The following is a 25,469-nucleotide window of genomic DNA, read 5'->3' on the forward strand; positions in this document are numbered from 1 at the left end:
GCCTGGATTGTGCTGCAAGTGCCAGCCCCCAACAGATAAACTGTATAGCAGATGAATTCAGCAATCCTTGCTTTTGTCTTGAGGATTTTCCCTGTGAACTCCAGCACTTATTGAGCAACATAAATCCCAAGCTGCTGAGAAAAAGCAATTGTGCTCCAATTTTGCTGTGTAGAGAGCTGTTGTCACTCCACAGGTGTTTCTGTATACCAGCATGTAACTTCTGTCTCCTAATAAAAGGGAAATTTGCCTTATGTCACAGATGTTTGAAAATGTTTGACGCTGCGTAGAAAAGAGGGTGAAACAGCTCAGTCTCAGTGACACCGAGCRGTGTTGGGGCAGGGGTGAGGGCAGAGCAGACACCTTGCCATGGGATATCCATGGATCCATTCCTGATATCCTGAATGCAGAGCAGAGATGGGGGCTGGCTGAAGCCCCTYTTGTGGGGAGGTTTGCTGTCACAGGGTGTGGGGTTGGCATCTGTGTGTGGCTGTGGGGGGAGCAAATGTGGTACCTTCCCAAAAAGCGGTGTTTGTTTGCCACTGGTGTGGCCTGTGGACAAACAGGTGTCTGAGCTCTTCCTTCTCCTCCCAACATGCATGGGGCATGGCAAAGGTTTTGTTTGGGTGGATTTATGGTACAAAAATGTTCCCTCTTGGTGCAAGGGAACCCATGGGCTTCCAACCGGTTTTCTGTGATACCCGAAAAGGGACAAAAGCTCAGATTCCAGGAGGTCTGGTCCTGTGCAAGCACAGGGTGAGCTCAGCACACATGAAAGGGAGAGACTTTTCTCTCCTATGGGACACCTGAGAGGTCTTTTCCCCTTTCTGGATGGGCTCCTTGCTGCAGCTGCAGGGCAGCTGTCTGAAGTGCAGTGAAAAACCTCAAAACCTAGCAGAGCCCAAACAGCCCCCAAACCCCAMAAGGAAGAAGAGCTGCTCCAATGACAATCTTTAACTGGTAGCATTTTGGAGGGTCTTCAAGCTTTTTTTTTTATTTCAACTTTAACCTGAAATTGTGAGCTGTTTCTTTTGCAGGGAGCACACGTGGGGGCCAGAGCGATGCTGCATTAGCAGTGGGTGGGAAGGGGCTGCATCTCCCAGCCCACCATGGTGGTACCTGCACCACCCCAAAGCAATCAGCCCCTCGCCGAGGGGAAAGGGTTTCTCCACTCAGGCTGTGTGTAGTCAGTGTCTAATAATATGAGCATTTTGCCATCCCTCTGCAAACAAGGCTGAGGCTGCTGCCTGATTGGTATATCATCTCACTTTCTCTCAGCATTGATTTTCTTGCTCTCCTTATTTGCTTCATAAAAAGCGAGGCAAGGAGCTGGTGCTCGCTTGCTCCCTCTCCCTCCCTCCCTCCCTCTCTCTCTCTCTCTCTCCTGTGAGAAGCTTTTGGGAGCCTTTATTTTTAGTATGAGACAAACCTTGCTTTATTTCAGGAGACGCAAGTTGGATTATAAATCCTTTTGTAAATGTGTATGGTGATATTTGCTCCGGTAAGTTACATGCATCTCTGTTTATCTGTGGAACTGTGCTGGTTGGGGGAAAAGTGGGGTTTTTCAGGAATCATGAAGCCCACAAAATTGTGTTTAGGCTTCGTTTCTTTGTAGTCTCATGCCGAGCCAAACTGTTCTGTGATTTTTAGGTGCGTTGGAATATTTTCAGGTTGTATTTTGCTTTGCAGAGAGGGATGCCTGCTTTGAAAACTTGTTTTGCGCTTCATTTTACTGCAGAAGCATGGACAATGATGATTAAAGGGAAAAAGAATTCCTATTTATCGTGTTCCTTCTGGCATTTTAAATCAAAGGTGCCTCCAAAATAATGCAGCAGTATTTGATATTTAAAAAAATGAGTAAGAGCTATTTAATATTGATCAAGCTGAAATATGAAATCTGACTGCCTATTACCTTAGATCAATCTAAAGTGTGACAGCTCGGCAGCAACATGCTCCTCATCAAAATGTGTTAATAAAATAAAGAAAACCTTTAATTAAGAAAATAGCTTGCTTTTCAGAGTGTAACATCATTAATACAGGTCAATAGACTGTTGCTCTGACTTTGTGCACCCTGCCTTTGCTTTCACMGCTCAGCAGCCTCATTCCTCAGCCCTCTTGGCTAACTTGGAGTCCTCCTTGTTACCTGTGAATAACAGCGAGGTGCAGTTATTTCTCTGTCCCCATGACAGCTCCYGGTGAKCTTTCCAGGCAGCACAAGCCAGGGRCTGTAATTCTGGGCTGAGGAGAACAAGATGTGTAGCTTTAATGCTTGCAGACTGCATAATATTTGAGTTTGCAGCATTATATTGATCAATTTATTGACACTTTAATTCTTTCATACTTGAACCGTATCCATGGGAGTTGATATCTTTGGTGTTTCGTGAGTCTTTAAGAACTCCAGGTGCAGCACAAGCTGGAGCTGCTGTGAGAACAAGCTTGAGTGTGTATCTGCTCAGAAAATCAACAGATTAGACCCAGAATAGTCTGCTTCTCTCATGATACCAGGCTATGCTAATAGTTATATGAAGTGTACTTTAATAAGACGTTAGAAAGCTGTAACTGAGTTTATTAAACCCACAGGAGAAGGCAAGCATGTTGTGTCTGGAAGCCCAAGCTGAACTCTTCCAGAGAAATTTCAGATTGGCAATTACTGCTTAGTCATTTTAAGCTGCTTTTGGACAGCTTTAATTGTTCCTTTTTTTTTTTTTAATTTTTTTTATTTTTTTAAATGTAATAGCTGCACTTGCCTTCTCACCTGCCTTAAGAGCAGCAGATGGGAATATTTGGTGGAGTGTTTGGTCTGTGATCCCTGGGCTGAGCTGAACCCGGTGCACAGCGTCCCACGGGCAGCCAGGGCATTCCACAGGCGAGCCCATGTGCTTGGCTCCTGAAAATGTAGTCAGCAGGCACTGAGGTCAGAGGCTKTGTGGTGTTTTTGTGGTTGCTGTTTCTATTTAGACCGTGTCTGTTTAGCTGGCTGCACAGCTCGGGTGAGTGTGCTCGGCACGGAGGACGTGGTACACAAAATGTGCTGTGTGCCACTGTGTTACAGAGGGTACCTGGCAATAATTGTCTTTTTCACAGTCCTTTAGCTGCTCAGGTGTGGAGGGCAGGGCTGTCCGGGCAATGCACATCTCACACGCTTTCTAAGCATAACCCTGCTTGCCTGAGGACAGCATTTCTCACTTTGTTCAGCCCTGGCTCAGTGCAGCGTCCTCCAGGTGAGCAGGGTGATGGTCAGAGGGCTTTGGGTGACCCAGGAGGAGAAGGGGCTGGGTGGTATGCACTGAGCAGCACAATTCCTGCTCCTACCCTGCGAAACTAAAGGCCTGKTTTTTCTGTGCCACATAACTCATCACAGCAGGGGTGCCAGACTGCCCTGAAGCCAGGTTGTGGTTTATTAAGAAAGGCAGTTGATCTCATCCTAATAGCTTTGAAGCAGGGAAAGTGGCTTGGAATGGCTGGTTTGACTGCAGGCAGGGGCTAGTGTGACCCCTGTCCCTGAGGGCAGGTTGCCAGCAGCCAGGGGACTTGAGGCACAAAGTGAAAATGTGGTGAAGTCCATTGCTGCAAGGCTTCCTCATGGCTGAGGAGYAGAAATGCTCCCGTCAGCCCTACATCTCCACGGGGTATGGCTGACACAAACTCAGGGGGACAGGCCAGCTCGCCCTGTTTCTCATGTTACACATACAGAAGTCTTCAGTGTTTGTGGTTTTTTTTGTCCTTTTGCCCACCCTCGTGTTGCAGTGTGCTGATCCTTCATCCCCAGCAGCTCTGGGGGCAGCTGCTCCCCTGCCCAGCACCCGAAGCTGTAACTGAGCTCTCAGAGCTCGGAGCAGCCTCCATCCCTCCCCAAGAGCCTGATATCCACTCTGCAAGAGGGCTCCAGGCTGATGTGCAAACCAGGGCTTGCTGCTACTGCAGGGACAGGGACAGGTTCATGGYGCATTGCCAGCCTCGGGGCTGAAAACGTGAGGTTTGTGGCAGACTCACTGTCCGCTGCTAGCAGGTGCATCACACTTTGAAAGGGGTTTGAAATATTATTTTTGGGGTGTTTGGATCCTAGGAGCTTCATTTTCTTTGAGACATATCTTCTTGGCTGCTCCTCTAGCAGCTCAAACAATTCATAGAGAAATTCCTTAAACCAAAAATCCTTAAAAGACTGATTTCTTAAATATCTGGCTCCTTCTGAATGCCAGTTAYTCTTTTTTTAGCCAAGTCCTTGGAAGATTTAATGAGTACTTTCCTCACCTCTGTTAATCCTGTTCAGATCAATAGAAACTCTACAGGGGGAAAGGTATTTGTGTTGATATTGGGCAGCAGCTGCCTGTCAGTGCTGGTGRTGGCAGGTGGTTCTTTATTCTTCATGTCACTCTTGATTAAGACCTCCTGTACAATTGCAGGACCATTTTTTCCCAGGGAATTTTTCTGTGAAAACAGGATGGTAGTTGACAACCTGGTCTGGAGTTTGGGTTTTCCTGATTTTGCTTTTGGGCTCTCTTTCCCTCAKCAAGCTGAGCACAAGTAGTTTCAAACACTAAGGTGTCACACCCGTGTGATGTGCATGGTGTGAGCAGAATTGGGGTCACTGTGTCCCTCCTGAGCCTGAGGTACCATGGCAGGGTGCAGGTACTTGGAGCAGGGCTCCCCTTGGATTGGGAAGAGGAAAGGGCCATGTTCCTGTTCAGAGATTCCCTGCTYCTTCATGCAGAGCCAGCCTGGTGTGAGATGRGGAGATGGAGCTGCTCCCTGCCAGYGCTGCTSGAGAGCCCAGGGGACAGGCGGCTCCTGGCCCTGTGTGTGGCACAGTGCCAGCCCTGGAGAGGCTGGAAGGACCCGTGGCTTTGTCTGGGCTGCAGGAGAGGCTGGGATGGACACACACCCTCTGTGGAGCTGTGGAAATCGCTCAGCTTTTGTGTACTGCAGTGTCCAGTGCGGATGGAGGGTCCAGCTCTGCCTGTCCTCGGTGTGCAGATGTGACCAAAGGGCTGCAAAGAGCCCTTGCACCTGMAGTGAAACTCTGGTAAATGAGCTCTGGTGCCAGAGACATGACAGAACTGTGAAACTSTTCAGCTCTCTGTCCTTTCATGTGTAACCTCTTATTTCGGAGGAAAAATAAAAAGGGCGAGGAAAGAAAATGAGAAAGATGTGCTAAACCTGTCTGYAGAGACAGAGACAGGTGATCAGCATGGGGTATCTGCAGTGCTGTGCCTTCCWTCTCCTSTCTTTTGCAGASCCCTGGGKGTGTGTGGGGGCTGTCTGTCCRTCTGTCCKTGCCCAGGCTGGCTGTCCTGCCCACCTGAGCAGCTGTGCAATGCCTCATCTGTCACCAAAACTCCCTGGTGCCCCAGCAAAGCAAATATGCTGCAGCAGGCTGTAAAGCTGTAAACATATGGGCACTAACAACAGATTAAGTGAGTGATTTAGTCTAAGGGGCTTGGTAGATTACCATAAAATGTATCTTAATTAGAAAAGCAATCAAAGTTGCACGGGAGTCAATGAGGATGAAACGTCTCTGTTGGCAGCAGCGAGCGTTTTGCCCCCACACCAGGACATGTGGATGGCGATGGATGTGGCTCATGCCCATTTTGGGGGCTTTCCTGGGGTTTGCCCAMTCCAGCTCTGGTGCAGGCTGCTCTYGTGCTCAATGATTTGTTCTTTGACCCSTGAGACCATCCTGTGAGCTGCTCAGAATGTGGCTGATGGTGGACTYGGGTTCCTTTAAAAGCATTAACAAACCAGAAACTGCTGAAGGCGAAGGAAGAGAGCATTTGCACATTTTCCTTAAAACTCTGTACCACTACCCAAAGATATATCTGAGTGTTTGCCATGTATAGCACAGCTAGTCCCAGATAAAGGATTGGGGCTTCTAAGTGCTACCATAACACAAATAATTAATAAGTMTATCTCCCTCGCCGTGTCCTTATCTTTTCAGCGAGCATGGCCATAATTAGCTTTCACCTGATTCTGAGTTTATAGCATGTTCAATCGCTTTTTCCATTCTGCTTGTGTTTTTTCTGCTTCCTTATTTTAGTCGTCCTGGCTTTATTCCACAGGCCAGAGTCTAGAGATAAAAAAAAAAAAAAAAAAAAAAAGCCAGATAATCATCTCCAGCAGTGCAGATGTAAAGATTGCAACAGCCAAAAACATATTGATGCATTATTGGTTTTGTACGAGTGCCTGTTTTCTTTCCGTGGTCTGGGAGGATCTGAAGTACATTGGGAAGTGGCGCAGAAGATTTGCAGCAGCTGCTGGCAGTGCAGAAAAAGGGAAGGATGACTGTTTGTCTCAGAATTAAGTATTTTGAGCCATGAAGGAAATGGAGAACATTCAGGCGAGATTTTTGAGTTTTTTCTCTTTGTGTTTGGAAGCAGGTATGGGTGCTGATTTTTGGGACTGTGAATGAAAGGGTGTGAAAAAACAGAGAAAGTAAGAGGTGTGGAGCAGCACAGGAAGGGGGAGGATGTAGGGGAACAGCACAACTTGAGCTGTCCAGGTGAAGTTGCCAGAGCTAGTGAAATAAGGACAATATTGCTGACATTTCCTAAATATGTCCTGTTTAGGTGTTGCTTTTTATGATTTAAGTGTGGGAAGGAGAGCAATACCATCTCTGGGGACAGAGCATGAGAGGAGTGGCAGAAAAGAAGAGGAGAGGGAGGTTTTAATTTTAAAAATGTTTCTTGCTCAGAATGTTCCCTGAATTCCCAGAGCTCAGCAAAGCAAATGTTCATTTGTAGCCCATCATCTTAATTATTAAAAAATAAATTATTTTTACCATGTGGGCTGATATTTAGCCRGGGGCRAATTGTTACCCGAGCCTTTTGCGCRGAGGTGGGTGTTGAGGTCAAAGCCAGCTCCAGTGGATTTTTCCATCCGAAAACTGGTTTGAGGTGAGGCAATGGGCCCCATGTTGGGGACAGAGCCAGTGCAGGCRTGTGGGACAGCGGGTGGAGAGGCAGCAGGTGACACCAGATAGTTCCAAGGGAGCCCAGGGAGCTGAGAGGAAGCCACTAATGGCCCCTGATGAGCAGGACGTGATAATAATGAGRTTAATGCCCTTTCATTCACCCAGAAACATCTTCAGGAATGTATAATCCCTGCTAGTCAATGGGCAATCATTAGGTCATAAATAATACAGCGTGATTAAAGGACAAGAGCCCTTCCTGTAATGATCATTTTCCGTCGGTGCTGACCCGGGGAGGGTTTGGTTGTGCTACACTGTGGGGACCCAGCTGCTGCAGCATTTTCTGGTCACAGGAGTGCTCCAACCTCTCAGTTCTGCTCTGTGCATCTGCCACTGGAGCAGGAAAATGCTCCTCGGGAGCCCAGGACCACCGAGCAGTGCTGGGAAAGGAGCTGAAGCGAATGGGAAGAACAAAGGCACAAATTAGGAGAGGAAGCAGCTCCAGGAGCCATCAGGGAGTGTAGGCAAGGGATTGGACCTGCACAGTGGTGCTGATCCTGGAGAGATGGGGATGGAGATGGGGATGGGGATGGGGATGGGGATGGGGATGGGGATGGGGATGGGGATGGGGATGGGGATGGGGATGGGGATGGGGATGGGGATGGGGATGGGGATGGGGATGGGGATGGGGATGGGGATGGGGATGGGGATGGGGACGGGGATGGGGATGGGGATGGGGATGGGGATGGGGATGGGGATGGGTTCCTGGCTGGGAGAGGTGCCTTGTCCCAGCCCCAGCCCAGGCATTGGGGTGTGCTCTGTGTACAACACAGCTTTTGGGTTGTGCTTTGTGCTCCCCTGTGCCCCATGCTGCAGTGGAGGGGGTGTGGTATCACCTCRGTTGTCCTTCAGCCCCTGTGCCTGTATTGACCATCAGGGGCTTAGGGACATTAAGTTCAGGGCACTTTCCCTTCACAGAGTGCTTCCCATGTGTGCACGTCACTCAGCCATAATGTAAATCCCTGTGATTATCAGAGGGAGTAAATCCTACTTAGTAATAACTTGGATCACGCTCTGTATGCATTTATATTACGTTAAGGGCCATTTTAAGCCCAGATGCTTTTAAACCCACCAAGCAAAAGAGGAAACGAGCAGCCATCCAACCTTTTTTTATTTTATAATTAAATGTTTACACTTGTTGCACAATAAATCCCATATAATCAGGCTGTAAARTCTCCACAAAACCTGTTGTTTTCTGGAGGGAGCAGGAGCAGGAGTTACATTTATGCATTAATCTGTTTTCTGGGTTGTTGCACATTACCTGTTGGTAAAATAAGAATTGATTTGACCTATTAGGAAAGCTCTCCTGTGCCTCACCAYGRCTTTCCATGGTTTTGCCTGCAGTGSTCACRTGTGGCTGGTGCCAAAACAGCTCAAAGGGGAAGGGGACAAAGCCTGGGAGTGGCTGCTCTCCCAAACTCTGGGCACGGTCACAATGTGGATCCTGACAGAGACCACCCCGGTCRTTGTTTTTTGCTGGAATTCTATGACTGGAGGAGCTCTCAGGCCCAAAAAGGAGCAGATCTCTGCTGCAGTGACATATGTCACAGCATGAGTCACGGAGGGATTACATGTRCAAATCTAAACATGTCTGTCCGACTTGTGCTCCCACGTCCTTAAGCAAAGGGGGCACAAAGGGGGAGTTGTGCAGACTGCAGAGGAAGAGAAACAACTTCCAGGCTGTTTTGCAGCCAGAGGGGAGAAGGGCTGTGGATATGGCTGTGAGCCATCCCAAATGAAGCTGTGCACACCCAGTAATTACCCCAGCTACTCCTAARCCTGTCTGCAGCACCTATCCGTGTCTTTTGTTTCATGGAAGACTCACCACCAATCTGTCAATGTCCATGAGYTGAAAGCAATTTATACAATAAATTTAAAAAACCCCTCAGGTCCTTGTAAATGTTTACCTCAAACCTTTGACTAATGGTTAGAGGGGCTGGGAGAGCTTGGCAGCTCTGCCCAGCTTGTGTAAGTACCTTTGTACTCCGACAGCTTTTTGCCAAACCCAAGAAGAGGGGTTCTAAATGTGTCTCTGTTTCCTGCCTGTTAACTCTTCCATGCATGCTGCCAGCCTTAGCATTAGCTTTCAACTTTGTGGCTGACCCATTAAATACTGGGTGAAACACGTCTCATCAGCTTGCATTACATTTTGAACTTAATAAATAGGAAAAGCATTACAGAGATTCTGTCTGGCCATCTGGAGGAGCAGTGTTCTTTACCCCAACGAATCTGGGGTTAAGGCTGGGCTAGGCTATCTAATCCTCTCCTATACAGTTAGGCTTTATTCTATTAAAATATAATGAGAAAAGACTACCATACCATTATTTGGTGAAGCTAAATGGGATTTTTAGAATAATCAATGGAAGAYGAATAAAAAAGATAAAGGTTTTCTTCAAAGAAAAAGAGAGAAAATTGTCTCGTTGGGATTAAAGTATTGTATAACCAAATTATTATAACATGATCTTTACTCACTAAAAATACCCCAATTTCATTTCCATAAATCCTTCCATTAAAAATCAAATCAAGGGTGTGGTTTTTTTCATTTGAAAAGATGCTAAGCATTAAATGGAGCGTTGTGCTTTAAACAGGGGATGCTGTGGGGTTCCTGCCTGCTCTGGGGTCAGGTCTTTCTGTCCAGCTAGTGGGTTGCTCTCTGTAGGTGCCAAACAGAGGTTTGCTGCTGCAGATGCCCCAGTGAAAACCCGACAGCCCTGTGGGGAAATGGAGCAGATTGGTGTTCTCCAGGTGGATGACAGGGGCACGTGTGGCTCTTCATGCCCGAACTCTGAGTTGCTCCCTCATCCCTGGGGTTTTCACTCCGAACAAACCAGGGCTGGGCTGGCGCAGGAGCCTTCTTAGCAATGCTGCTGTTTATTTGGGGACACTAAATCCCAGCAATTAGTGAACTCTGGCTCTAGGGTTTGTTTCTCAGCAGGAGCAGAATACATTTCAGCTTTCTGCCTGTATAGCTGTTGAAGGAAAATGACTCCAGCTAGTCATCACCCCCCCAGCACTGCGTCGGCTGCGATGCCATCCACCTCCAATTCATCAACCAGTCAAGTTGATATAATTAGGAATCCCAAAGTCAATAATCTGATAATCTCCAGTGCACAAAGGCTTGTATGTAGGAGAAGTGATTCCAGGAAGTCTGCAGCTCAGATCCGTGCAGGAAAAATGCCAGATTTTAAAAAAGAAACAGGCAGAGACCCAGAGGAGAAGAGTGCTTCCTAATCCTTCAGCGGTGACATATTTTGGGCCATCAGTTCTGCAGTAAATGTTTTCCCGTACAGTCATTTAGTGCCTTCCAACCTTCCCTTTACAGCCTTAATAATAATGTTCAATTACTGGTGCAGCYCTATAAATAAATAATCTCAGTTTAACGAGATGCTCTGCCGGGTGAGCGATGCCGGCTGCGGGGGGACATCGGAGCCCCCGGAACAACGCGCTCCCTCCTTGCTCTCTTGGCCACAGTGAGCAGCAGCAAGTGTAAGGCAGTAGAACATTTGGCAAAGGTTTTGCAGTCTCTCTGTTATGGTGATATGGAGAAAGGGAGGTCTCGGATCCAGAAATGATGCCAGAAAAATAGGTCTTTTTTTAAAACACTCCGAACGTGTAAAATGACTAATAATAGTGTAGGCGTTCTGAATATTTCAGGTTGCTCTTTAGAAGAGTGCCAGGAGTTCCCCTCGGCTTTAGGGCAGGAGGAGGGGGCTGGGGGGACCTCTCTGGGAAAGTGTCCAGCAGGTTCATTCCCGTTTTCCTTCCTCAATACCAAGMGAAAGTGTTGGAGACCAAACCACGTTGTGAACTGCATCCCTCACAGCCTGTTTTTGGCCACCACAGCTCCAGGCAAGACTAACACTTTCTTTTTAAGACCTTGCCCTCCTGGAGGACCCAGCAAGGAGCCCAGAGGCAGAGCAGGTCCTCCCCTTTGCAGCGGGATAGATTTGGGGTGCATCCCCAGCATGGCTCCATCCCATCAGGAGCTGCCACAGGGCAGGCGTGCTCCCGGAAAAAAGCAAGTGGTTTATCCAGAACTTCCATCAATTTTAAATGACAGTGTTATCCCCCTACCGGGATGTTTTAGCTGCAGCATGCGCCACACAAGCCTTTTAACTCTCCCTGTCAGAGCTGYTCTGCCTTCTCCTGGTGCGCAGAGCGAGCCTGGCGCTCAGCAGGAGTCGAGGGGAATTGTCGGGGAGCCAAACAGGGAGAAGTGAGAGGAAATCATCCCATTTTCCCTTTCCACAGCCAGATGAGCAATGTCCAGGGATACACACTGAGGTGCTACAGCCTGCTTCATGCACAGCTGGGACTTGGGCTCCCTCAGGGCATCACTCACCCCATGCCCCTGGCCACAGGGTTGGGAAATGAGGGGACCAGCCTTGAGTCTGGACAAAGGACAGCCCCTGAATGCTGMATTACAGGATCCTCTGCCTCTGCACTGAAACCTGGCATCGGAGCAAGGGAGGTGATCCCATAAATCAAATTATGAACCTTTCCCTGCCCTGTGCTGGTGTGAGAAGCAGCGATGTGCTCTGCTGGGTATTGCATTGCTATTTTTCTCAGAGAGCTAAGGAGCCAATTGGTCTTTAAAAAATGCTTGTCTGATTTGGCAGGGAAGGCTGGTTTATTGTTGCACAGTACCATAATAAATACCATTTCTGTTAGTTGTTATACTGTGGGATTTACCCAGCTTCCTTACAARAACATACCAACAGTCTGGGCCAAGGCTGGAGGTCAGAGAGGGAATATCACTATGACAGGATCTAGGAATGGTGTTAATCTCTCATTGTGATGTGGCATTCTGTCTGAGATTGTGAGGAAGAGGGGTGATGTTCCAGCCAGGCTGCACATGGGAGGTGTGCACTGYTCCAGTCTGTGCTGGGGAGCACAAATAATGTCCCTTTCTGTCCCTCCCTCCTCATCAGGTGGGCTGGCAACTGCTTCCAYGGCCCACACTGAGCTGGTGGGGTGCTGCTGTGTTATCCCACATGGAATGGGGACCACTGCTCCAGGCTGGACTGAACAGGCATTTTCCATTTCCCTGCAGCGTGTGAAGGCACCAACCTCACCCCTGTGTGACAATGGCAAAGCAATTCCTGCAGCTGCAGGAGGGATGGGAGCGCAGGAGAGGGCAGGGTTTGCCCTGCTCTCATACCAATGGCCAGGAGTGACCTGGCACAGCCAGGACAGCGAGGATTTGCTGCCTCAAGGGCTCTGTGTTTCTCCACTCCCACTCCAGGGAGGCCAGGCTTTGTCAAGTCTGAGCTTTGGGAGGCAGCAGCCGTGTGATAAGCAGAGGTAACTGCGCGTGGGGAGATTTATCTGCTGCGAAGGGAGAAGCAGGATGCGTGCACACTGCTGATAGGACTAGTGCTGGGTGTGGATTTATAGGCAAAGAGTAAATAGGAACACAGGGAAACACTTTCCCTTTCTCCATAAACTTTTCAATTTCAGAGCGGCCAGGTTCAATAAAATTATCTCACAGATGGAGGTTTTATTGAATCTGGCCCATAAAGCTCCCATTATGGGGTTTACAACTGCCATTTACACAAATCCTGCTATAATAAAATACAGTGGTGTTTACAGCATTCCTGAGACGGCCACAGAATTACTGTGTGCATGAAAAAACAGCGAGTAATTCTTGGCTTATTGCACCGGGTGCTCTTCTGACAACATAAAGCAGCACAATTTGTTGGGGAGGGGGGAAAAAGGGGAAATGCAGAGGCAGGAGAGGAAGGGGAATCATGCTGCTGCTTGGCCAAAATACGCCAGGGAAATACCGTTGATTTATGACCCTCACTGTGTACCCCCTTGATGGAAACTGTAAATATGATTCCAAAAGGTGCTTCATGTCCTCAGCAYGCAGCTGTGGGAGCTGGCTGGGCATTCCTGGCAGCTGGGTGATCCCAGCCATCCGCAGCATCTGCTGCAGCCACAGCAGGAGCCAGGCTGGGGTTGGCTCATGCACAGCTGAAGTTTGGTATAAAAATCTCCATCGTGGTCCTTTTCCCTTTCCCATCTGCCCTGGTGGTGCTTGGAGCAGGATGTGTGCTGGGTGAGGTCAGAGCTGGTGGTTGTGCCTGCAGGGCTTTGCTGAAATTTTTCTGGTTGTGGGGCTGATGGGTGAGTAAAGACTGGATCTGAACTGGCTGAAGGATCAAGGCTCCAGGTCTGCTATCAGAGCTCCTTTCAATGGGGAGAGGAACAACTGGGAACTCTGGAGGAGATACTTTGTGGGAAGGAATAGCCTGAGCTGTGTTTTTGGGCAAGGCTCTTGGTGAAAATGCATGATGCTGATTTCCAATGCACAATTAAAGGAGATGCATTTCAATTGCACCTCTTTTCTSTGCTTGTCCCTTTGCTGAGAGGTGATGGCTCTTTCTTTATGGCTGCTCTGCCTCACACCAGAGGTTTCCAAGTTCCCTCTTAATATATCACTGTTAATCTTTGTGCCTCTCTATGTACCTGCAAAACATTTGCATTTGCAACTCTGTTAATTAGGCCAGAAAGCAGGTCAGCTTTCTCTCCTGTTCTCCTTAATATATTGTTTTCTGATATCACCTCACAAATTAACCTGAGGTGATTAATGCTGATTTTCAGCRCTGTGCTACGTGTAAGGGCAGAAATTTCTTGCGTATGCAGAGGAAGTGTCTCATTTAGGATGAAGGAACACTGTTTAAGTTTTAGTGAAAACATTTATTTTGTGGCACATATTTTAACAATCCAATCCGTAGTTAAGTTCAGCTTTCCTCTTTTGCAGTGAGCTGAGCAAGAAGAATTGATTCAATCGAAGTTTTTATTAACTTTTCTTGCCTATTTAGGTACCTAAATACCTTTGCAAATCTATCCTCCATATATGATACGCCCTGCTCATGTTGGGAGTGAGTAGCAGGGTGGGAASTTGCATTGCTCCCCTGTTGTTCCCTGTGCTCCATCATGCTCAGCACATCACCCAGCAGCCAGGGAGGGTCTCCCTGCCCCAGTGCTCAGCTGTCACCCCTACAATCTGTCACTCTCTGGGGAAAGGTGCACATGCAAAGCTAAATTCCAGGGAGGCTGGTGAAACTCGCGGCTTCGCTCATGCTGCAAATTGGAAGAACTAAGATTAATGGCATGTTTTGCAAAGCCTTGTGCAGAAAGAAGAGATCTMGTTTTTCTATTTATTATATTTTCAGTCCGTTATTTTGCCATTACATCTGCTTGCTGCATAATTTTTCAGTGTCCAAGAACATAGTTTCTTTCCCGGATGTGTGCACCCTTCGTTTCCTCTGGGTTGCTGATTTTAGTTTATTTAATTGTGGCTGGGATTGGGCATTTGCTTCTCATTTCCCATATCTGCCCCTCTGTAGATCTCACAGTAACTGTGTTAAAGCAAATGGAGTTATTTCAGAGCTACAGTGCTGCAATCAACAAAATCTAACCTGTCCTTTAATTTAAATTACAGCTGCATAAATAAACTGCCCCCACTTCTGCTCAGGATCTTCCAAGGAAGCCTACGTCAGTGATGCTTTAAGACACCTATGCCTGCTTCCAATTCCTTTCTTTGAACCCTTGATATAAAAGCTGATGTGTCTCTGCCCTGCACACTCCTTCTTTATTTTCCTCCAGAAGATTAAGATGTGATATGGGTTTACATCAGAAYCACCCCAGCTCTTTGCTCCTTTCCTGTTTGTCTGCCTTTAACCTGTCTGGAATTTTTTTCGGCTTTGCTGTCAGTTTACTATACCTTTATGTTCATCTTGGACTATGGTAATAATTAAGGAAAAGTAATAAAAATAAGTTGTGGGTTTTTTTAAGTAAGTCATACATGAACTGGAAGAGCTCAGTTCTGTGTTTTGCCACATAATGGGGTGGTGACTGTGTGAACTCTCTTGGTTTGCTATTGCACCTATTAAATATTTCTGCCAGTGTTTCATTCGGGTTGAGACTGACTCGTTATGCTCAGTCAATATTCATCCTTCCCTTCTTGTCCAATCTCGCCTGTCAGTGGGGTGATCTGAATAATTGCCTGGTTGTGAATCCCAAATGGGGCTCAAGACAGGAGGGAAGAGCTGAGATGCCTGGCATGGACTAATGGTGATGTGTCTGTGCAGCRGCAGAGCCTCAGCTTTCATGGTTCTTTGCATTTGCTTTTGGGRAAGGGTGCAGGAATAATAAATGGCAATGCTTTAAATGTATTTAAATACAGGGAGTGATGGACAACCTGACCCGAGGGGACTGGGGCTGCAGCAAGAGCTACTGCATGGATCTGCTTGTGGTGSTGGTCGCTGAAACGAAATAAAATAAAAATGTTGTTTGTTTTTGACAGCTTTTTGCAATCTTTGCATTTGCAACATGCGGTGGGTACTCTGGAGAGCTGCGCCTCAGTGTGGACTGTGCAAACAAGTCCGAGAGTGACCTCAGCATTGACATAGCCTTTGCCTACCCCTTCAGGTAACCCCGGCTGGCTCGCGGCGCTTCGGCACTCGGGGCTGCTTCCCATCCTTTAGGGCACATTCTGCTTAARCACTGGTTTGGGGCTCCAGGATTTTCCTGTGTGTGCAGGAGGGATGGGTTTGGCTAGACCTGGTGTGGATGGGGCCATGGGAACTGCTGGGAGTGGGAGCTCAGGGAAGGAGCAGAGAGATTCCAGCCCCCAGGAAAGCTCAGGGAGTGGAAAAYGGCAGGCAAGGAAAAATAAAACAACACATCATCCCAAGATAAAAAATGGGGAAAAAATATCCATTAAGTGTAGTGTAGCCTTTAACTAAGCTGGAAATGAGAGAGGATTCCAATCCATTGGAGTAGCAAGGATCTGAAACAGCTACTGCAGGGGAGGGGGAAGCAAAAAACCAAAATGAGTTTGAACCATAGTTTTGAAATATTTGTTGAAAATTTTACTAATTACCTATTTGTATCTCTTGGTGTCTGAATGCTTTGAACAGAGTGATTTAGGAAAACAGTTTTTATGTTTAAATACATCTGAAAAATGTAGTGCAGTTACACATATATATATATATATATATATATGTATATATGTGTATATATATATATGTAATATATGTATATATGTATATATATATATATATGTAATGTACATGCCATTTAAGATCCTGCTTCAAAAGAGCATCTACAGTCTTCTGGTTTTAGATATGTCAAGTCCACTGCAGAAGCAGTTCACTTTTGTATAAGTAATTTCTTCAAGGAATTGAGATGATTAAGAAAAGAATGCATAATTCAATCTTAAGTCTAGTACACTGTGACTCCAAAATTATTTTGTTTCCTTGGGAAATCACATGCTGTTTTGCTTATGATTGCTGTGCATAGACCAGGCTTGAAAGCATCTATTTCTTTAACATATTCTGGGAACTGAATTTGATTCCTTGAATTGTTGTTCTTGCTTGACACACATTGATTACTCCAAAAGTCACGTTTCCTAGTTTTACAAATGTTTATTTTTTTTGTCTTGAACTTGTCTACATTTTCTTTCATTTCTGTTTAGTATGCATAGGAGAGATCCTGAAAATTGAGTTATGTGAAAATCAAATTTGTAATTTGATTCACTTCCAAATAGGTCATTTCTCCAACATTCATGACAAATACACCCTGTGGTGAAGTGCTTTTAGTTTGCATAATAATAAAACAGTATTTTATTTTAAAAGTTAATAAAACAGAGAGAAGTAGCCATCAAGTGTCTCCTGGTGTTTCACCAGGCACATCSACCATTGTTTCTAGAAGGAAATGGCTGGATCTGCAACTTCCCACAGTCTTGCTTATTAGAAAACTAGGAATAATTGATGAGTAATTGTAACATGCCAGCATGTTGCAGGGATGATGCAAAGTAAGGTTTATTTGMAGGAGGGATCCAGCTGAGGCTGTGGCTGGCCCTTGAACTCAGCATGCCCAGATGGGATGTGTGGCACTGCAGTGGGGTGGTTGGACATGTGGTGTAAATACACCCAAAATGTGCAGGTGAGAAGGGAGATGACACTTGCCCAGCTGCTGGTTTAGGAGAATCATGAAGATATTTAGATTTGGTGCAATTTGGGGTTTTGTGTGCAAACCTGAGGCACATATAAAAAGTGTCCAGAGATGTGCAGATTACATGAGGCAGCAGATGTGTGCCTGGAAAATCTATCCCAACGCTACCTGTGGAACTTGGTGTCATCTCAGTGTTTTATCTAAATATTCCTGTGACTTTCTCAGGCATTTGCTCTTTTTGCTTTTCTCCAGTGCTCCTTCTGCAGGATGGGGATGAGATGCTCTAAAAACAGAAGTGAGATTAGTTGGGAAAGGTAACAGAGCAGGGAATACACTTGGAAAAAGCAGCTCAGAGAAGTTCAAGCTCTCTAATCAATGCTGTGCTCCTGAGGCTCATCTCCCTGCATGGGCTCMTAGGCATTGTGTAGGCAGGATGAATTTCCCACTGGTTGTCTCGCATTCAGGTCCATCTTCACTTGGCATTTTCCTTTCAGAWGCCTTCACAGTCCTGATTACTGGCTGTCAGCCGGGGGAGGTGTAGGTGGAAGGAGAGACATCTGACACCCCGCTGCTGTTGGGGCTGTCAGCAGTGACACCAAAGCAGTCAAATACCTGAGCGCTGCTTTTTATGAGCTGCACCTTCCAGCATGGCTTGAAATGAAGAAAGCTGTGCTACCAGCTGCTTTCATTCCTGTTGCTGTGAATCTAAGGCTTTGTTTCCTTCTCCCAGAGGATGAACTGCTAGACTTTGGCCRGTAGATGACAAGTGTCAAGAGCTTTAAGCCAGTAAACAAAGTGGTAAGGCTGAACAGGACAGGTTGGCAAAGCAAGAAGGCTTGGATGTTTTGGAAATGAGATTGAAGGAGCCTGAAAACATTCCCATCAAAGCAAGATYAGAATGGGGAGGGAGTTTTCCAGGATGAAAGGAGGGGCATTGCACTGTGACCACGAGCTTCTGGGGCCAATCACCTGAGCCAAAGAAAGGGAGGATGCAGGAGGGCAAAACCAGGGCTGGTGGGGTGTGGGGATGTGTGGCTAAAACACAGAGGATGCCAAAGGAGTTCAAAGCAGTGATTCTTGTAGGTCCAGGCCAGTCTGGGATGCACTGAAGCAGCATTGCACATCCACAGCAGGTAGCTCCCTAAACAAAGGAGCATCTTCACACCTGCTTGTTGTGATTTTTCTCAGCCCCAACCTACAAATTGCAAAAATCTCCTGCAAGAAATATAAATGAGTCCAACACAAATAATTGATATCATTAGACAGGGAGTTTTGAAGGGTACCTTTAAACTAATACTGTTTTTTGGTTTTTTAAGTTATGGCTGTATGGAAGTTGTGCTTGGCTCCTGTGCTGTCTTACTGCTGTTGTAACTCTGGCAGCAGGAAATTGTGGGGCACCAAAAGGAAAACCCAAAGAAGCCTTTTTTCAAAATGTGGCTGCTTCTCCTTTCTGCTGGAATCACTTTCTCAGTTTTATTCTGGGCTTGAATGAATTTGCCCCTTGAAAAGGGAGAAGTGAGGAAGAGCACAGAGCTGCAGTAAACACGAGAACCCACCATGAGAGCCCACAGTGCTGCTCCTGCACAGCTGGGAGATGGCATCCCTTTGGAGAAAAGTCCATGTGAGGGCAATTGTGTCAGCAGAGAGGGGAAAATGAGCCATTTCCACCTGAGGGATGCCCTGTGCCAGAGCTCCTGCTCTGGGTGCAGTAACCACAGAAGAACCCCTCAGTATTGAGGTAACTGACCCCAAATCTGGCTGCAGCATCTCTCCTGGAACAGGAGATGGGATGGATGCTTTTCCATCCACAACTACACCGATTCATTTGCTTCCTGCAGCCGACATCCATGACCCTGTAGTCACCCTGTAATGTGGAAATTAATCTGAAGTCTAAACCCTAATACCTTCCAACAGCATCTCCTGGAGCCCTGCCACACTTTTCTACAGATCCTGCCAGACTCTGCCATGCCGAAGCTGGTATTTATAAGGATATTTCAAATATTCACCTGAAGTTTTTTCTCTTTTCTGCCTGATTCTAGTTTTATCACAAAGCATTTCTTCTTCATATTTTAAAGCACAAATCAGCCATTCTTCTGGACACCTGTGTATGCATTTGGAAAGTTTTACATGTTTAAATGTGGAATCAATTTCTCTGACCCTACACTGGCAGTTTTCCTCAGCATTAGGATCTGTGCTTAATACAGAGTCTGTTGTAAATTTGGCACACATTAGGATATTCATCATCYTGACCCTCACCCAAGCAGTGATCCTTTGTGGGGTGGAAAAAAAAAGTCAGCATCTTGGAACTATTTGTTGCTCTTGCAGTCCATCACCCTTTCAGATTGGATTTGTCACTTWTCCAAGTGCCCTGCAGCAATATTTTTTTGTCTGTCATAAGAGCCCTGGTGAAGGTCCTATTTGTTTATTTTTTCTTCTGTTCCCAGCAACACTTTTATTGTTTACGTTGTTATTCCTTGGGTTTCTTTTGATAGTAAGTGATTGAATAGTACATACTGTTAGTTGTATTCACTATTTTAAGGTGCTTTTCATTCATTTGGAGCATCTCTTGTCTTTTCTTGGGCATTCACCCTGAAATCCACTTGGAAAACATTGGCCTGGAGGATGRCATTGCTAAATTTTAAACAGTCTCACCTAAACAGGGGTTAGCTGAAGTGTGTGCAGAGGTGTTGGGAGCACTGAGCCACACTTAGGACAGACTGGGATTTATTTCCTGGTGCTGTTGACATGAGAGCCTGATGAAAATACACCTATACCCTATGAAAAGACACCTTAAAATCTCGGTATCACAGCAGTGAGCAAAACAAATGTTTTCCACTTTATTCCAAATCAYCTATTAGTATCTTTTCAGTGTTCTAAGTAAAGCTGTCTCTTGAAGGGATTMTTCCTTCTGAAGGAAGAGGAAATTGTATTTTATGGGAGTTTTTCATTCACTTTAAGCAGCTCATTTGAATAAACACAGTCCCACTGAGCACTCTTGAAAGTGCTCACCTCATCTGCATGCRATGGGTAGTCTAGTCTTCCATTTGAAATATGACAGCCAGATCCAAATTGCCTACTTAGAAGCTACARATTATAATTAAGGAGAAACCATCTAACTTTTTGAGCTTTGCATCTATCTTGCTTTGGAAAAGGTCTCTGCAAAGGCACATTTCTRTGGCAGTCTGTACTATCCTTCTATTTTTTTGTCCTCCGTTTGTAGTAAATCTTGCTTCAGAGTTCAGAAATGAAAAAATTTTGGCTGAAAGATTATAAATGTCTGTGATGGCTGAGTGACTGAGAGCTGCTGATAAATAGAAAGTCTTTCAACTAAGTAGCTGCCAGCAGTGCTTCCTTTTAGGCAATGATGGTGGGCTCTCCTCCCAGATTTCTTGGAAGGTTGGAGACAGGAAAGAATAAAACTGAACTCCTTAAGGTTTGTGTGTTATCTTACAGAAGATGCCCCTTCCAAAAACCAGACYGTGGCCTCATAAACCTCCTGTGGGTAGACAGGAGCAAAAACAAGCCAGCAGGAGTCATGCACTGCTCCAGGTGTGCTCTGTGCCAAAATGTGGATGCTCCAATTCCCAGGCAGATTTGGCAGAGCTCCCGGGAAGGTGAGAGGTGCAGGTTAAACTCTGCATGACCCATTCCAGCTCAGTGAAGGGAGAAATCTCCACCCTGCAACTTCTTGCAACAGAACCTGGCGCTTTTAAGAAGCTGTTTTTGCACAAGCAGGAGTTGCAGGGATGATCAGTGGAGTTCAGCAAAGAAGAGCACAAGCTCAGTGGGTGCAGTGGTCACTCCTGGATCTGCAGTAGCTGCATCAGTTTAGTCCCTTTTCTTGCCAAACTGTGGCCACCTCATCTGGCATTACAGATCTGGGGCTAACAGCTGATCTGATGAGGAAAAGTGTTCAATAAAACATCAGCAAAGCTGGAGATTTTCACCAATATCCCTGTTATATAAACTGGCTCTGTAGGATGGGCACGGAGGGCTCAGTCATGGCTTTAATTATCTCCCACAACTRTTTAAAACCCTGATCTCACCAATGCTTTTTATCCCCAATTTTGACCTCTTAATGAATAATTTGCCTAAGCAGGACTTCTAGGTTTTAACGACTGTTAGTGGAAACTGGAAATTATTCAATGAGGATGYTGATCTTGCATCCTGCTGAGTAAAATTCAGGAAATCCTTCAAGTTACAAATGTCTCTGATTSTGACACCCTCACAAAAGTAGCTTCATATTTAACGTGACTTAATGATGCAAACTTAGCATTAGGATATATTTTTAACTAGGAAATAGACCTTTTTTCCTCAGTTGTGATTTGTACATTATGGGAATTTAAAGGGCTATCCAGAAAATTGTAGCTCAATTTTTTAAAATCTCTTTTTTTTCCCTTCCCATGGAAAGGCAGTTTAAAGATTTTATGCCATTGTGACGTGAATGTGAGAACTTTGTGAGTTTTTTAAAGGATGGCCCCAGCATTTCCCTGGCAGTGAAGGCACCAGAGACCTTGGTCAATTCTCTGTACTGAAGCAGGTCTGGAAGCAGCCAGAACATGGAGCTTGCAAAACCCAAACTGTGCTCTGATAAATGAGCTGCTGGTTTAGTCAGAGCTGTTTGCTCTTAGATGAGGAAAAGGTGATCCAGGTCTGCAGAATAAGTACTTTTGTTTGCAGCTTTGAATGAGCATGGTTTTTAATAGGAAAGGATATTTCACWTTTTCGTAACTGGCTCCAGTGATTAAGGAGTGCATCTCATAAATCAGAGCCCTGATGTGATTTTTGCTTGCTTGTGCATGGCTACAAACTACTGAAGTAATTAAAAACTGCAAATCAGTGTTCTTTGATTTCCAGTGGTCTTCAAGGGCCACCCAGACTCTGGGGATACTGTCTTTAGACAAATAGGGCAGCAGAATGGGAGAAAATGGGATTTTTTTTTTTTTTTTACTCAGACAGCTGTGGTCTGCGGCAGCAGCTGCCCACGAGCACAATGGACAATTTAATTCCTCTTGTCAGAGTTTGATGTAATTATCGCTGGTTCTATTAAAACAGATAAAAATAAGGATGACTTTGTGACTTTTCTAGTTTTGAGAGCCTCCTCCTGACCCCAATTACAGTCTCCAACCCCACTTTGTAGAAATTGTCAGGACTGGCAACTTGACCAAAGAACAGTCATTACTGCCAGTTTGCACTTTTGGAACTGTGGATAAAGGCAAGTGCCCTTTTCTCACAAGTGAGGGACCAGAGATGCTTCCAGTCACYCTTTGTTCCTGCATGAGATCTGTAGAAAACCACCAGAAATCTGATAAAACCACACCTTCAGCTTCTCTTTGGGGCTGACCTGTGGTCCTCAGCACCACTGTGGTGTTGAAGCAAGAGAACACTCACTGTGCCCACAATTTCACTGCTGCTCTRGATGGTTTGGCTTCTGGGTCAAACTATTTTATTAACAGCCAAAAATCTGCAGCCCCAGAGTGGCAAAATCTCTGCTCGTTCTTGCTGCTGCTGTGTTGGGCTCTGCACAGGGATTCGGTGCTTGAGGAGAGCAGAGGAGGAGGATTTGTAAAACTTTCATGAAATCTCCAGTTAATTGCACTGCCAAGGATAGGCTGATGGGTCCAGGCAGTGTTTTTGTGATGGGGCAGCAGCTCTGCAGACAAAATGACTTCTCCAGATGTCAAGGTCACCTCATCATCTATGCCACTATCATCATCAGTGTTCTGCTTCTACTTTGTAGTTTTTAATCCCTTAAAGCTTGAAGCAAACACATCCTGGGGCCATGGAGGAGGCTTGTCTTGCTTTGCAGCTCTTCAGACTGCTCAGTTCTTGTCTTCTTGTCCATGTACAAACATCKCAGAGTTCATGGACACACAGCTGGAGGAGGAAGGAGAGTGGCAGCAACTCTCTGGAGATGGTGTCTGCTGCAGATAAGGGAGAACACTTCYTTTAGTCTTTGTTAAATTGTGGAGCTTTTCTTTTGGCACCCAAAAATTGGATTTTTGATGAATTTGGATGGTCCAATTGATCTGTACTGGCTGATTTTCCTTCACAGAGGCAATATTTTATGCTTAACACCGTTTTAGTGCCAGAAAAATTCTTCATTAATTCTTTAGGCCAAATTTGTTCTTAAAGTGGAAGTTGCTTTTGGATTTGTTAATATATGCAGCTCTTTCMCAATTTGAATTTTTAATATATATTYATGAATGGTCTCTGTGGTATTGGYTGGTGGTGTTTTATCTGTGCCTGCCACAAAGGCTTTTCCTAAAAGTCAGACTTTAGGCAACTTCCCTTGGAAATTTATTTTTGCACATTTTCATGCTGTCAGTACAGAARCAACCAAAGCAGCCACCCTTGGGCTTTGTTTTGTTTGGCATTTGATCCCATACCCCTGGTGGCACATGGTGCCCTGGCTGGGGGACAATCAAACACACACCTTTCCCCTTTCTCCTGCCCCAAAATGTGCATTTGCTGGGCAGCAGCCCTGAAGGCTTTCCCAGGATTGTAGGGATCACAGTTGGGTTGKTTTTGGTCTCCTCTCACACCTGGATTCTACATTATTTGCCAGGAGTTTAATGCAATATTTTTCATTCAATATTTCTGAAGACTCTGAACTCAGAGCCTTCCTTTCTGGGTTCACATTTCCTGGGCTGTTCAGGGTGTGAAGTGCTGGCAATTTGTCCATCAGCAAACTCCCAGGTCCATGAAAACATCCCCAGGTCCATGAAAACACCCCCAGGTGCATGAGCACACCCCCAGGTCCATGAAAACACCCCCAGGTCCATGAAAACACCCCCAGGTCTCTTGGCTCCTGCTCAGCCTGTGCTGGAGCCCACCACACCCTGAGAAAAGGATTTGTGATATCCTTCCAACACTGGGAATTCCAGTGGAGTCATGCTCTAAAACTCTACAGAGAACTTAATTTGATTGCTTTAAGTACATTAGGACAATATACTTGAGAAAATTACAGTTGAATACAAAGTAATGTTCAAATAGAATACAAAGGAGTAAATGTTGCTGCATCATCTGTAATTGGTCTTGCATTTATCTCATTTGGTCTTGGGGGTGAAATTGCTGCTTTCAGGGTTTATAGGTCTGGGTTTAAAAGTGTGTGAACATTGTTTGTCACAGGGTGAAGCATTTGTGCTTTCAGGTGGTTCTGGCTGAGCACCAGGTGATGCCCAAGAATTTGGAATTCTTCTACATAGAGTTCATGGCCCATTTGATTGTGGAAGGGAAGGTGACCTGGGGGTGGTGTCAGAGCTCTGAACTGCTGTGAACAGCAGCAGCAGAAAGTTTTGGGGTGCAGGAACAGGGGATCAGCAGTCCTACATCACCCCATGCAAAAACTCTGCCCAGGGATTTGGCACATCGCTTCTCACAAATGGTCTTATTAGATTCAATTACCTTTTTAGGCCTTTTCTTTATGATTGCTACAACTTGTTTCTTATCTATAGATGTTTAGATTTCTGTAGATCTTAGATGGAAGCTTTTGTTTGGCTCTGATGGGAGCTTTGTGGTTTGGAAGGTGATTCCTSTGTCTGTCCAGAGGAGAGGGCAGCAGGAGGGACATGAGACCAGTGGGTTCAGCCAGGATCTCATGGTGGCACCAGGTAACACTGGATATTTATTTATGTGGTGCTGCAAACATAGGCCAGTGGCATTTCCAGGTCTTCTAATTTGCCTTGTTCTATGAACATGTTGAGTGTTTTAGAGATAATTAAGGGTTACCTTCCTTCAGAGATAGTAGCAAAGCTTCCCAGAGACTAGAAAGCAGTTTGTCCCAAGAAAATAGCTCAGTGAAGGGAAATCAGAGTGTAATGCCACCAGTCTGTAGCACAAAAAATGCAAGTGCCCAATCTGGGACTGTATTTGGGTTGTAAAGACTGGTGGAGCATGTCATGTCCTCTGCTTGCACAGCAAGGAAAAGCATGTGTTCCTGAGAAGAGCTGTGAAATTATCTCGGGAGATAAATCTGGGTCTTGGATGCAGGCTTGGAAGTGGGGTTGGGATCACCCACTCAGCTTTGCGAGCTCTCCCTGCGGCGTGTGTTCTATAACGAGCTCTCTGTGTYGGTGCTACGCTCGAGTAGTAGGGTTTGCATTCCTGCTACGAGTCAGGGTGTTCCTCCCCAGGGAGGGCTGTGCCCACTGTTCACAGGAGCTTTTTGGGTGCAGTCACTGCARTGGGTCCTGCAGGAGGGATCCCGAGCTGGGGAGAGGCATTGGGCTCATCTCCCCACTCTTCCAGTGTCTCCAGACCCCATCCTCAAAAGGGTTGTGGAGCTTCTCATTCTGGAGGCCTGAGAACCTTGGAGGTAGGAGAATTGTTCTGCCCAAATATCTGCAGCACAGCGAGAGCTGAGAGCCTGGCAAGCAAAGAAATTTAAAGTATGAGGAGGGAAATATTTCCATTATTTTGACTGGAGATAAACCAGAAAAGAGTGTAGCTTGTTTCCTGGTCAGCTTCCCAACAGCATCTTCTGAGGTTTTGGGTTTTTTTTTGGTCATGCTGCTCTGGATGTGGATTTGGATGGGTGTAA

At 45.9% G+C, this 25,469-nt stretch overlaps 1 protein-coding gene across 1 annotated transcript in view; it reads left to right on the forward strand.

The window, feature by feature from the left end:
* The first annotated feature begins 1,341 nt into the window (after positions 1–1,341).
* Positions 1,342–25,469, forward strand: part of SYNPR (synaptoporin) — a 42,505-nt gene continuing 18,377 nt past the window's right edge. Inside the window, exons 1-2 of the mRNA XM_057375318.1 lie at positions 1,342–1,498; positions 15,276–15,400. Of these exons, the coding sequence (XP_057231301.1) occupies positions 1,475–1,498; positions 15,276–15,400 (149 nt within the window). The 5' untranslated portion in view covers positions 1,342–1,474. The remainder of the gene's footprint in view (positions 1,499–15,275; positions 15,401–25,469) is intronic.

This window comes from Malurus melanocephalus, unplaced genomic scaffold (genome assembly GCF_030028575.1).
Source record: "Malurus melanocephalus ecotype Western Australia unplaced genomic scaffold, MMel_1.1 scaffold_245, whole genome shotgun sequence".
In the NCBI taxonomy this organism is placed as follows: Eukaryota; Metazoa; Chordata; class Aves; order Passeriformes; family Maluridae; genus Malurus; species Malurus melanocephalus.